The sequence below is a fragment of the Cynara cardunculus genome (assembly GCF_001531365.2).
Source record: "Cynara cardunculus var. scolymus isolate 2C chromosome LG 2, CcrdV1, whole genome shotgun sequence".
NCBI lineage: Eukaryota > Viridiplantae > Streptophyta > Magnoliopsida > Asterales > Asteraceae > Cynara > Cynara cardunculus.
Window position 1 is genome coordinate 62,088,322 of NC_037529.1, and position 15,132 is coordinate 62,103,453.

General features: G+C 32.0%; 1 protein-coding gene across 1 annotated transcript; it reads right to left on the minus strand.

The window, feature by feature from the left end:
- Positions 1–550: 550 nt before the first annotated feature.
- LOC112506258 (fatty acid amide hydrolase) lies at positions 551–14,774 on the minus strand. Its single transcript, XM_025110272.1, is given in 19 exon segments — positions 551–589; positions 958–1,022; positions 1,100–1,161; positions 1,692–1,729; positions 1,731–1,761; positions 2,005–2,092; positions 2,536–2,644; positions 2,974–3,057; positions 3,142–3,222; positions 3,440–3,491; positions 4,014–4,085; positions 4,252–4,327; positions 4,398–4,510; positions 4,741–4,888; positions 5,305–5,382; positions 13,749–13,788; positions 14,223–14,243; positions 14,348–14,457; positions 14,551–14,774. Coding segments are annotated over 19 exon segments (1,392 nt in total). The 5' UTR covers positions 14,636–14,774.
- Positions 14,775–15,132: the final 358 nt, after the last annotated feature.

The window sequence follows — 15,132 nt, forward strand, 5'->3', positions numbered from 1 at the left end:
TTCTTGGTCTTTACCATATTCATGCGGTGAGGTAATGTTACTTGGTAAGCGCTTACCCGGGTAAGCGTTTGGTAAACGGCCCCTTAGTTATTCTTTCTTTTGGTTTCGAACCAAAGAATTTAACAAGGAATCCTCTCTATAATAATCACTTGATTGTTTGTAGAGGCAAGATAAGGTTCTAATGATGCCGCTAATTGATTAAAAGTTGATATCTTTATACGAATTAAAAACTCTATTACAATGCATAGAAAGTTCTGATCCAACACCCACGATCACATTAAAACATCGATAATTCTCACGAAAATTGGCGCAGAAGCTCTATTACGTGTCTGCAATATCTTACTGGAGAGATTGCTCTCTATCTTAGTGCCCCTTCAAAACGTCGAAATATGACACAGGTTTCTTAGTTTCAGCACGTAGTCCCTGTAAAACCATAGGCATGTCATGTTAGTATGGTGCATTTCGATGAATTTGACAACTTTGCAGCACAGATATGTTGGATTCTAACACCACAAGTCGATAACAACAAACTGACCCAATAACCTCCAAATCAACTTAAAAGATGAAGTCCTTGCTTATCATAACCAATCTGCAAATTTAAAAGATGAAGAGTGTGTGTGATCTTTTGGATTGTGTCTGAACATTGTGTGGGTTGTGACCCTCTTTGGAACAAGTTTTGGTAGTAGATTTTATGCTTAATGCTTCACCCTTCGGGTGCGATTGGGACACGGGACAAGACAATATAGATACTTGTTGCCTCACATTTGACACAACATTAGACTAGACTGGGTGCATTTTTTTTTTCTGTCCCACCAATATAGATGGAACAAATATCATGAAGACGAGACAAGATTGGTAAATTACTAAACTACCCATATCAAATTTAAACCCTAAAACCTTGCACATTTTTTTCATCCGGTCCCATCTGCATATCAAACGCATTCTTATTGCACTTACAGGAATAGAAATAGCTGGAAGTCCAAGAACATTCCCTGCTAAGGTCAAACGCATCAAATTACCAGAAAGACGAACACCCTTTAGTAAATAATTAGAACAATAATTTCGGCATTATGAAACGAAATGTTGCTCCACTCACCTGTTACCTTCAAATTTGTCTCACCCGATTTAAGTGCGCTTGGGCGGATTATAGGAGCCGTCATGCTACAAAAAATAAGACAAAAATATATATTAAGTGCAATATGTTATGTTGGAGTCTCACATAGGATAGACTTGGACCATTTTTCCTCTATATATGATGGATCCCTCCCCTTCTCAAGGGTTTTTTTAGAGAATAATTTAACGGGGTTCCACATATTCTTACATGTTTAAACTTTAAAAACCCATAAGAACAACCAAGTGGTTTCATAATGTCGATGTTTTTTATTAGATTACTAAAATCAACTCCAAAACGAAAGATTGTAGGCCTGAAGGTTATGAAAATAATGGAAGAAGCAAGATCAATGCAAGTACTTCATCCATTCAAAAATAACTGTCCACAATGAAAAAGACACACGGTTTTAAATATATGTAATTATCATACTTTTTAATGAACTAAATGACAATTTTACCCTTAATAAGAAAGGAGAAATAAAATTTTCATCTTATACTTAAGGGTATAACTGAAAAGTAGCACTCTTAAAAGTGGACATTTATATTGGGACAAATAAAGATAAAAATATCGACACTTATACCCAGTTGTTGGAGTAACTATAACATCAACCATCTTGAAAAATCTCCATGTGGTAGTACATCAGCCTGCGCCTGCAATCAACCATATAAACACATAATGTTTTTGTTAACTATCTTCATATATATACTGGTTCGTTTGGTTTGGTTTATTTTGAAAGAACCCGAAAATATTGTCATGAGGAATGCAGTCAAGAAGTGCCTCATTTGATCCTTAAAAGTCAAAACCTGACTCTAATTTTGGATGGATGCATATTAGATTTGAAAGGGGCATGGTACATGTGAATTCATTTCAACAAAAAAATAAGTTAGCATTACCTGAGACGTTGCGCACAAACGTAGTCTGAAGCCGTGAATGACCCAAAAAGGGCCAAATTAGTCCGTGTGTCCGGTGCAAGTTTCTTATAGTTGCTATATAAGAAAAGAGATAGAACAGTAACAAGCATTTTATAACAACTTAGTTGGGGTGAACTGAAATGAAACCAAACACCTCTAAAACTGAAGGTTATAATCAATAGAAGTAACCTACTAAATGACTTTCAGAAAGGAAGAAGAGAAAAGAGGGAGGGGGGGGGTTCATAATGCAATACCAAAAAGCATACCAAATAAACCCCGAAGGGTAGCTCAACAGGTAAGATTTTGTGTTTCCTCCCTAGGGCCTGAAGTCATGACTTCAAGTCCCAAGACACACTGGCGGGTTTGTTTGGCTGTTAACTTTAGGGTCCCATAGGATTAGTTGAGGTGCATGCAAGGTGGCCTAAACACCCACAATTATTAAAAAAAGGACATATCAAATGTCTGATGGACCATGTAAGCTTGTCTAATAGAATCCTTAATATTTCATGCAAACATAACCATTGTGGAAGTGAGGCGTTAGGGAGGCTAATGACTCGGAACCAATTGAAACAAGATGGCATGTTCTTAGTTGGTGAAGCTCAGGTATGACGACCTCTACCATCTTCAACAAAAAATGGATAGAATTAAACCACAAAGAACTCTCAGCATAACAAACGGGTGCAAAAAAGTAATTTCCTTCAGAAACTTTATACTTAATATATAGTTGTATATAAATAATTTCCAGGGAAAACAACCGCTCTGCTTCTTGAAGTAGAGGACAGGTCTGCATACATCTCAACCCCCCACCCAAAAGATGGGATACATTGGGATTGTTTGGTTTGATTCTTATACTTGTATGCAGTTGATCAAAAATATTTAAGGTTAAACATAAGAAAATGTGGAAAAAGTAGATTATAAGATAAAACTTTGAAACTGATGAAGTATACTTACTTTGCATCCATGAGTTTCTGATAATAGATTAAGAACATCTTCACATTTGGTTGAGATATCAGGTGAGAAGACATCATTGAACCACTGTAGAACAGACATACTAAGAATAGAGTCTTCACAAAAGTATTTATGATGGGTATGGAAAATCCAAAATTAGAGTGGAATCACCTCGCTGTACTTTCCTAACCGCATTGATCCCAGAATTCTAGAATTCTCATGTGATGATAGATCAGGCAAACACGGGATACACTGCAAAATAGAGGAATCATATATCAGTAGAACTAGCATATACCAGTAAACCAAATCAAACCAAACGAGCCCAGTATATCCCACCTCAAGGTGGGATGGGGAGGGAGGTCGGATGTATGGAAACATGTCCTCCACCCTATGGGGGGTAAAACAATTGTTTCCATGAAGACCCTTGTCTTATGAAAGTGTGTGGAAAGTGAGCAAGCACTCTAATTACCGGTCTGAGGCTCATTTGGTCAGCAGGAGAGGCTCCTAAGATTGCTGCATACCTGAAGAAACCAATGAACAGAATTCAGTTCCTTAACAAATGCTCCATCTATCCCAAAATAAGTGTCCACAATGAGAAAGACATAGTTTCAGAAATATGTGAGTATTACACTTTTTAATCAACTAAATGACAATTTTACCCTTAACAATAGAGGGAGCAATGAATTTCCATGTTGTAATTAAGGATAGAAATGGAAACTAGACATTTACTTATTTTGGGACAAACTAAAACAGGAATATGGATACTTTAGTAAAAAGAACATGATGGAGAGAATTCTAAAGGGTTGGAGTCTCCCATAGATAGACACGGTCACACGGACCATCAAACTTGTATATATATGTATATGTGTATATATATATATATATATATAGGAAACTCACGTTTCGCTATAAAGGGTCTCTTTAGAGAGAATTCTAAAGGGTTTCTCATGTACTAACATTATCAAAATTTTATAGGATATTTTACGTTATGCTGTATGACAAATGAGTATATGTAATACTTCAAAATGTACGGAATTACTCACACCAGCATGATATCCTCAACAGTGGATGCAATTGGTCCTAAAATTTCTACAGTCCTTCCACCACATAACGCTCTGAGAATATGAAATGAAGATAACATAAGGCATTTAGTTAAAAACCTGTAAGACATCTTTCACTGCTCATCTTTTTCAAGAAACTGAACAACATTTTCAAGAAACATTGGCAGTTGTGAAAGTTCTGAAAGATGAATGCAAGGATCGAGTATATATAGAAACTTGCCCTTCGATGTTGGTACGTCCGAATGTTGTTTTTAATCCCACGACACCACAAAGGGAAGAGGGAATACGGATTGAACCTGTGATTATTACTCACCATGTTAAGTTGCAAGAAAGAATGGAGGTTCATTGCTTTAATATGTATACAACCTCCTCCATCTGTTCCTAATGCAGCTGAACATATTCCAGAAGCTACAATGGCTGCTGGTCCTGATGAAGATCCGCCTGTATACCTCTCTGGATTATGTGGATTTCTAGTGGTTTCTGTTGTTTAGAAAATGCATAAATACATGAGAATCACCACAACGTATTGTACTTGTAATTGCAAAGGGAATTCTTGTTTCGTTTTTGAACAAATTTTTCATATTTTCTGAGTCCTTGTTCTCTTAATGTCATTAAAATGTCCAGATGACAAATTGAATCAAACTCAAACAAAGAAGAAATAGGTGGAACTTATATGTTATTTCTGATTATATTGTGGTATAAAGCTTACCCATGGTTTAAGTTATTTCCGGTAGTTCCTTGGCCCATTTCATGCATATTGTCCTTCCCAACCAAAATCACTCCACAACTCCGTAACCTTGATACTGAAACTACATCCTTCTCGACACTGTGTACCTCGTGAAACCATGTCGTTCCACCTGTTGTCCTTGACTATGATTTAGTCTATGTTTGGCAATCATAGGCTAGCTTATTTTTGAGCTTGTTGAAAAAGTCCCATTTGGTTCTTATTAATCATTATTTTTATATAGTAAATATGATATGAAATGCAAGAAATATCTATTAAACCTCGAGAAATCGAGAACTCTTTATTTAAGTTACTACTTATTTTAATATGATGAAATACATAAGTGATGTGTTAATTATATTATGTGATGTTATAATTTAGTAATTTTCAACGTGTGTCTTTTAGATTATTTTACATTTGTCAACTGACTTATCAGCTAGTTTTCACGAAATATAGTTAGTTTTCAGCTAGCTTATCAGCCTGCAACTAGCTTGTTAACTAATTTCCCAAACTAGCCTTATATAGATGATTGAAAAGTAGGATGCATACCCTTAGATGGATGAGGATAGCAATCTATATCATCCTTGATTGCCATGAAGATACCATCCAATGCTGACAATGGTTTTCCTACACAGGAGCAGTGAGCATCAACTAAGAGTACTGAAATCAATATATGTGACAGAATAAGCACCATTGGCCCAACGAACCTTTCTGGAGGTCAGAGGTTCAAATCTACACACAGAATCCCCTCTACTTTGTATTAGGATTTTGTCCCAAAATTCTGAGTCTCTTTTCTATCTACCAATAAGGGGAATCCCAACATTCTCCATCTCTTTTCTATCTTAGCCCATTCATGACATTTTATAAGCCCTGAGCGAACGTAAAAACAGGGCTCACTGCAAGAAACAAGACTTTTAGCAACGACTTTTGTCGTCGCTAAAAGTCCATTTATCATCAGAAAGGGTATATAACAACATGTTGTTGCTATAACTTGTGGCGGAAACATGTCATCGCTAAAAGACGCATCGTCAATGCTCACTTTTCTTGTAGTGACCCTCATTAAGTACGAAAATATTCAATAAATGTTTTTCATTAGTATAAAATTGAGTACAGGAAATGCTAATAATTTAATAAGGAAAACAATCTTATTTAATTTTATTATAGATATATAAGAGAGTACTTAAATTTACGTACTTCTTAGTACGTAATTTGAAACCAAGAGTATAGAAACTATAGGTGATAAATTTTTAAAAGTAAGATTTTTTTTAGTTCTATGTGTTATTTTGATACAAAAAGAGAATCGTGTAAATGAAGTAATCGTAAGGGTCAATTAGAGATCAATAATAAAGAAGATTATCAAGATTTTCTAGACAAGTAGACAAATGAAGATCAATAAGAATATGAAAGAAAAGATGATCCATCGAGATCCAATCAGAATAAATAATAAATTAAACATATAATATGCAAGCTCAACAAATAATTGTTTGAGCATTTAAATAAAATCTTGTGTTGTGGTAGAATCCCAATGAAAGATACATAAGTGAAATAATTGATGGAAATATCTAAATTCTATTTTTCTTCTTTTTTTGTTCAACTAAAATAAGATGTTAAGATTAAAAGTTATAAGAGACATTACTAAATACATCTAGTAGAAAAAATTTATTGATAAATTACAAAACCATGAAACACGTCATAAATTATTAGAACAATAGATTGATTGTGAAAGTAAAATATTTTATGTAGAAGCAAAAATAGATAACAATAGTCAACAAAAACAATTAGAACAACATAACCAAATAACAATAGTCAATAGAAGCGGAAATTGATAAAAATATCGAACAAAAATATATAGCAATAACAAACACATGATCTTAACGTTTAATTGTTGAAGCACGAAAACAGCCAAACATATAGAGATAACAATAACCAATATTATTGGACCTTGTTGGATATAAAAAAAATTAGGGAGACAATAAACAATAGCATATAACGGATGACCATTTAATTTTTTTTTATTTTCTTCTCAAATGTAATTAGTTGATATATTTTTGAGCCTTTATTATCTACTAAATTCTTTTTACCTCTTATTATATGCTACAATTTTTTGGATTTCTTTAATTTATTAAATTCTTTTAGACTACTATTTAAGTGAAAAATTTGGGCCCCTTATGTTTTTGAGCCCTGGACGTGCATCCGTGCCGCCAGCCCTGCTATCTATCTATTAGAGGAATACATGTCATCAAAAAGAAAGATAAACATAAATAAAATAAAATATATTTAATAAAATAAAGATATGTTTTCACTTTATTGTTGGATTAGGCAACATATATTTAGATAAAGATCCCATGCTGTTTCCAAATAATCTATTTCTATATTTTGACATTTATAAAGTTACATTTGATCATTAAATAAATATTATCATTATATTTTCGTTATTTTTTTATTGGATTTGATGTAAATGATAGTGGATTAAAAAGTTATGTGAATGTTAGGTATTTTTTTGGTAACAATAAACAACAAGTCAAAGACCTTCCAGCCTAGTGGTAAAGGTTTGGGCATTGCATAGTCATGAACCCGAGTTCGAGCCTTGGGAGGGGAGTGTTGGCGACATTTAAGTGAGGCCATGTTTAGCCTCCAAATTTGCTGGGGATTAGTCGGGCTTTGGCCCGGACACCTTTAAAAAAATAAAAATAAATAAATAAACAACAAGAATGAGGGTTTAAATAATAATAAAAAAACTACTACATTAATTCTAACCCACTTAATCAACTAGGAACACAATAACTATTAGAGTTTTAAGAAAGATTTTCCTCAAAGGTGATCGGTTCGAGTTCCTATAAGACCGTTGGAGATTTTTTTTGGCTGTTTCCAAGGTCCTTGAGATTAGTTGAGGTGCATGCAATCTGACCCGCACACTTATGGTTAACAAAGAAAAAACTAAGGTCCGTTTGATTTGCAGGATGTTTTTAGAGATTCTAATTTCATGGAGAGATTTTGAGGGATTTGGATCGGAATGAATTTGAAATAATTGGTGTGTTTGGTTTGTAAGATTTGGAATGAAATTGGATTCCATTATTTATAAATAATTTATACAAAAATTATAAATAACTATAAAAATAATTAAATTATATTTTTATTAATCGATTATTATAAAATTAAATGTTTTTAGTATTTTTTAAAACCTTATTTCATAATCCAATGACCGTTTTTGATTTTTTTTCCAAAGTTTTAATGAACCTTCAAAATAACTTTCCTTTTATTGTTATTCTTGAGTAAATCTAAGGGTGTGTTTGAGATTGCTTATTTGAAACAACTTATATTTTTTTACAAAAACATTTATCAACTTATTAGAAGTCAGAAATGTTTAATTTCTTTAAAAACTCCTTAAACACTCAAAAGTACTTAATACCGGTATTACACCGAAAATTCTGAGTCTCTTTTATATCTACCAATCAGGGGAATCCCAACATTCTCCATCTCTTTTCTATCTATACATTAGGGGAATGAATATCATCAAAAAGAAAAGATAAACATAGATTAAATAAAACTATTCGTACAATGCAGCGAAATATATCTTCATTTTTAATGTTTCGTTTTATTTTTTGTCTTTGTTGATATAATAAGATTTAGGTGGTTTTGAGAAAGATAATGTTTTTACAATTTAGTGAAGTAATTTATTTTTGGTTTAACAATAAAATTTTATAAAGATTATGATTTTGTTGGAACTCAATGATTATCCTAATTATATTTTATATTTTTTTTATAAAAAATGAGATGTTTATCATGTATTTGATTATGTTTATCTACAGTTAGTTATACGAATTCAAAAATGGAGTTTTAATAAGTTGTACTTACGCATAATTTACTTGTAATCTTAAATTTTTAAGTAATCTATACTATATTATAAAGCATTTAACAAAAACTCTTAAAAATCGTCTTTTATGCATGAATTACTGTTTATTGATACATATTACTTAAAATTCAAGATTACAAGTAACTTGTGCGTAAGTACAACTTATTAAAGCTCCATGTTTGAATTCGTGTAACTAACTGCGGATAAACATAATCAAATAGAGGATAAACATCTTATTTTAAAATATAAATTTTTTAAATATAATTAGGATAATTATTGAGTTATAACAGAACACTTAATTATTATCTTTAAAAAATATTATTAAATCAAATATAAATTAATTCGTTTTTTAATTTTAATTAAATCATAATAAAAATTTGAATGAAAAAAATTACATAAAAACGAAATTTTTTAAATAGTTAATTTAATACTAATATCACTTATTTTTTTCAAAATTTTATAACATCTTCAAATTTATATTTCATTCAAAAATAAAAACATTTTCTTTTTCTCTGAACCACATAGCATCATAATACTGATATACAGGGGCGGACTTACCATGTAAAAGATGGGGGAAGGGACCCCAATTAAAAAATAAAAAAAAATGAATTTTCCTAAGGTTAAAAGTTGTCTTTTTTACTTTCTACCATGGTTCTCCTCCGTAATTTCTTGTTAGGGCCCCACCAACTAAAGAAAGTATCTTGAAATCAACAAAAAACTGAAAAGTTCCTCGAAATCGATAAAAAAAAACCTTAAAATTCCCTCGAAATAATCCAAAAAAAACTTCAAAAATCTTTTGGAATGGTGGAATTAGGCTAAAAACACATCGGACGACTTGGTGGGCGTTTAAGCTACCTTAAAGGTGCCCCCACTATACCAAAATCCTGGATCCGCCACTGCTGATAGACCCAAAATATAAAAACGAAACATTAAAATCAAGATGTATCTCGCTGCATTGCACGAGTACCCTTCTAGTATGCATTAATGCACAATACTTCATGCATAAATAATGACTTTTAAGAGTTTTTATCAAATGTTTTATAATATAGTATAGATAATGATGTGTTTTCACTTAATCGATGGATTAGACAACATATATTTAGAATTAGATAAAGATCCCCCTTCCTCCTACCATGTTTCCAAACAATCTATTTCTATATTTTGACATTTATAAAGTTACTTTTTTATATTTTGATCATTAAATAAATATTATCATTATATTTTCGTCAATTTTTTATTAGATTTGATGTAAATGAGAGTGGATTAAAAAGTTAGGTGAATGTTAGGTATTTTTTTTGGGTAACAGTAAACAACAAGAATGAGGGTTTAAATACAACAATAAATAAATAAACTACTACATTAATTCTAACCCATTTAAATCAAAGACCTTCCGGCCTAGTGGTAAAGGCTTGGGCATAGCATAGTCATGAACCCGAGTTCGAGCCCTGGGAGGGAAGTGATGGCGACATTTAAGTGGGGTCATGTTTAGCCTTCAAAATTGCCGGGGATTAGTCGGGCTTTGGCCCGGACACCTTTACAAAAAAAAAAAAAAAAAAAAAAAAAAACTATTAGAGTTGTATGCAAGCTTTAGCTGTTGGATTTTCCTCAAAGGTCATCGGTTCGAGTTCTTGTAAGGCTATTCGAGATTTTTTTTGGCTGTTCTCCAAGGTCCTTGAGATTAGTCGAGGTGCATGCAAACTAACCCGCACACCCATGGTTAACGAAGAAAAAACTAAGGTCCGTTTGATTTGCAGGATTGTTTTTGAGAAATTCAGATTTCATGGAAAGATTTGGATTTGGAATAATATTGAAATAATTAGTGTGTTTGGGTTTGTAAGATTTGGAATGGAATTGGATTTCAGTGTTTATAAATAATTTATACAAAAAGTTATAAATAACTATAAAAATAATTAAATTACATTTTTATTAATCGATTATTATAAAATAAAATGTTTTTAGTATTTTTTAAAACCTTATTTCCTACAATCCTACAAAATCCCATGAAATCATGAACGCCCTAAGGATTTCAAAATCCTATATTTATAAGATTTCAATTAAATTCTCGGATTTCAAATCTGGACAATATAACAAACCAAACATGAGATTAGAATAGATTTGAAATCCAAATCCCTCCCATATTCATTCAATTCCTGCAAAATAGACGGCCCTAAATAAAATAAAATAACATACTAAAAAAAATATATATATATAACTTGTGGTGTAACCCCTTTCGAGTTTTTCTTAATCCAATGACCGTTTTTGATTTTTTTTTTCCAAAGTTTTAATGAACCTTCAAAATAACTTTCCTTTTATTGTTATTCTTGAGTAAATCGAAGGGTGTGTTTGGGATTTGTTTATTTGAAACAACTTATACTTTTTTACAAAAACACTTATCAACTTATTAGAAGTCAGAAATGTTTTTCTTCTTTAAAAACTCCTTAAACACTCAAAAGTGTTTATTACCGGTATCACACCGAAATAAAATCAATAAGTTATTTTTATAAGTAATCACAAACACCCTCTAAGAACCCGTCCATCCGAGCACCAACGATTGTGCTAGTCAAAAACCAGTTTTTTTTCTTTTTATTTGTTCTGTTTCGTATCAACCTCACATCAACAACCTAAAAACTTTAACAAACTTCTCTTATAACCTAATACTTTGACAACTTTATCACTTTATTACTTTATATTATTGAATATTGAGTGAATGCTCTTCTCTGTTCATCCATGTGGTTTGTTTAAAATTCGGATACACCTCCTTAAATGCACTATCTACACCAAAGGTCTCTAACTTTTCATTTTCACGACAATGGTGGTTCCTCAAGTTAACTTGGGATCAGTTAGCCTTAGCCACCCCATGTGGCCCTCGTGTGAGGGGATTTCATCAAGTTTTAATGGATAAATGTTCATCTTCTTCATATGTCTTTAAGTTCATCAACATAATTCGTTATTTCTTCTTCATCAATAAAATCAAGAACCAATCTTAAACCAAAATCCCTAAATCAACTAGAAAAAACTCCTAAATCCAAAACAAATTGATGGCAGTGGTCCAGGTGTTGCAGGGGCGTTTGGGGAGGGTCGTTCATGCAAGAACTTATTAATGAGGGGAGATGGATTATGGATAACGAGAAAGGAGAGAAAGCTCGTGGGTAGGTAAGCAACACCAGAGAAGAAGGTGTGTTTATCAGTTAATAGTTCCATAAAAAGGCAGTTTCTGAATCGTTAAGAGATAATCTTGTTTGACAAAAAAAACTTTTTTTTAATGGTTTTAAAACCTCTGAATGATTTTATATCATGAGCCTCCCTTAACCATTCAGCGCCATAATTTAATTGTAAACAATTACCAAACAATTATATTTTATTTTACACTATATCATTAAAGTCTCTTAATCATTCTGTATTAAATCATTCAGTAATTATCAGACAACTCCTTAATCTCAACCCTTGATCTATCCCCATTTTAAAGAGTTTATTTTTTTTGTTTTTTAAACAAAAGGACAACTTTGTCTTTCTTCATTTTTTTTATTACTTAGAAATTAACTTTCCTTATTTCATGGGACGATTTTTATTTTATTTTATTCTTTTCTTTTTTAATTAAGAAATGATTTTAGCGACACATATCCAAAAAAGTTTTAAATAATTCATAATTTCGTAGTTTTTTTATTTTATTATTATACTGTTTAGTTTTTATTCAGGCTATTTTGATTTTGAAGTGTTTCATTATTCACTTGATAATGAATTTCATCATTTCGATAGGGCAAATGAGCCGTTCACGGCCGATATTTTTTAGTGATTTCAATTCATCCAATGTTATTAAATTTGTGAAATAATGAATAAATTAAAAATAGTTTTGGATAAGAATTAAAAGCATTTCCTAACTTAAATAAATTAAAAAAACTTAAAAACCATTCCATGAAATAAGGGAATTTATTTCTTAATTAAATAAAAAAATTAAAAGGATGCAGTTGCATTTTTCTTTAAAAAATTAATTAAATAACAACCTCTTTAAAAATGAAATAGATCAATGTTTGAGACTAAACTAGAAGGGATTGTATTTGTTGCAACAACATTAAAGTATTTGACAAAAACTCTTAAAAATTATTTTTATACATGAAGTACTGTTTATTGATGCATAATACTTAAAAATTCAAGATTACAAATAATTGTGTTCAAGTACAACTTATTAAAGCTCCATGTTTGAATATGTGTAACGAACTGCAGATAAACATAATCAAATACATGATAATCAGGATAATAATGGAGTTCTAATAAAATACTTAATTATTATCTTTATACAAATTATATTATTAAACCAAAAATAAATTAATTCGTTATTAAACCTAAATTAATAACTTTTAAATAGTTAATTTGGTACTAATATCAATATATTTTTTCAAATTTTATTTTATTCAAAATAAAAACATTAGTGTTTTCGCACACCCCATAAAACTGTAATATAACATCCACATAGACAAAGAATAAAACAAAACATTAAAACCGAAATGTATCCTTTTAGTAAAATTTAAAACAAAAAATGAATGGAAAAGAAATTTAGGGGTCGTTCATTAAACATTTACCTGGTAAGTGACTACACGGTAATTTTCCTTGCCGGATGAACATGGCATGGGTCAAAAATCTTACCCGGTAAAAGCAATGATAAAGATGGAGAGTCTTAATCGGTAAGTGAAGTAATGACTCTTACCCGGATAAGTGCTTACCGGGTAGATTGTTGCATACGATACCATGTACTACTATCTTAACCCGGTAAAATAAATTATATTATTGACTCCTAATATTAAACGCTTACTGGGTAAGTATTTAGGTAAATGTCCCCTTAACTAAAAGTTAAAAATAAAAACAACAGGATTAAAAAAAGGAGCGGCTCGTAAACTAAAATCATCAAAAAGATGATGATGAAAGTGGAATTGAGAAGGAGAAGAAAAGGGAGGCATCAAATTGGTTTCTTTCTACGACCAAAATCATTGCAAGGGCTGCATTTGTGGGTTTCAGGTTCAAACAACAAAAATGCAAATATAAACAGTTTTCATAATTCAAAAGAACGAATCAACAAATGCTTGCATTTATGGAAGCTACACATATATATATATATATATATACCAGAAGCCCAGAAGGTACAAACCTTGATGAGGAAACTCAGGCCGAAACATTGGTGGTTCTGGCATGGGCGGACCTAGTTAGGTGCCATGAGTGGCACGTGCCACCGTATCGTTTCTCCACCGAAGGGTAAAAAATTTAGGTTTCGTGAATGGTGCAACCTTATTAATTTGTTGTGTGCCACCGTATGTATTTTGAAACTACAATGAGAACAAGTTTTATTTGGTAAAGTTGGTTTGCAAGGCTTTTATTCCACCCCACACCCAAGTACGAATCATGTTAGTGTCATTTTCTTAGTCAAACGGTGCCACCATTTGAAAAAAATTCCGTATATTTGTTTCTTATAGTCAAACGGTGCCACCGTTTGAAAAAAAATTCCGTATATTTGTTTCTTATAGTCAAATGATGTCACCTTTTAAAAAAAATTCTATATTTTTTTTCTTATGGTCAAATGGTGCCACCGTTTAAAAAAAATTCTGGTTCCGTCTCTAGGTTCTGGTATCACAGTCTCCCTTAACATCTGCATAATAACACAAATGTAAACAACAAACCCACTTTCAAGATCGCAACTTTTGAAACATACAAACATAATTCCATAATCAATATATGTTTTGAAGAACAAACCTCTTGTATTTTGTTCTGTTTCTTCAAGTAAGTAAGGATCACAGAACCAATTAAAGGCATTTCAAGCAACTTAACAAAAATCCACGCCCATAATCCAGTGATATCAGGAGCTGCAACAAATTAACCCATCAATGGAAACCACTTTTTACTCCACAAGAAATACAATAATCAAGGAACAAGTAGAAAAGAGAAAGGCCAAGAACCTTCGATTTCTCCAGGATCGTACTTCACTTTGGTCAAATCAACTTGGGTGGCAGGCAACATGAAGATCTTTTTTCCCATGTTCATAGAATCAATTTATCAAACACTTGGTATGCATAAATGCATTCTACCCATGTATGCGATTCTAGATTAAACGTTTGAATGTCTCCTACGTAGCGTTGATGATGATGGGTGACATCAAGATTGACGATGGCAGGGGTAATTTTGTTGCGTTGGATGATGAAGTGGTTTGATAATGGAGCGAGTAAAGGGAGTGTGAAGAAGTTGGTGGATGGGAGGCGGGGGCAGGTTCAACCGCCACTGCTTCCTCCGATTTCTATTTATTTCCAACATTTTTTGTCGATTTTTTTTATTTACCTGGATATCCAACCTGCTATGCGAGTCGACTAATCTCAGTAGGACCACCTACTTTGTAGATAGCCCGAAGTCACCGCATTTGAACCTCCGTGGCCACAAGAGGATTTTTATTTCTCATTGGATTTAAAATTGGGACCTCCTGATACTTTTGACATTTGGAGCCAATTTAATGTTTTATAAACAAAAAAGTCTAATGATTTTTTTTT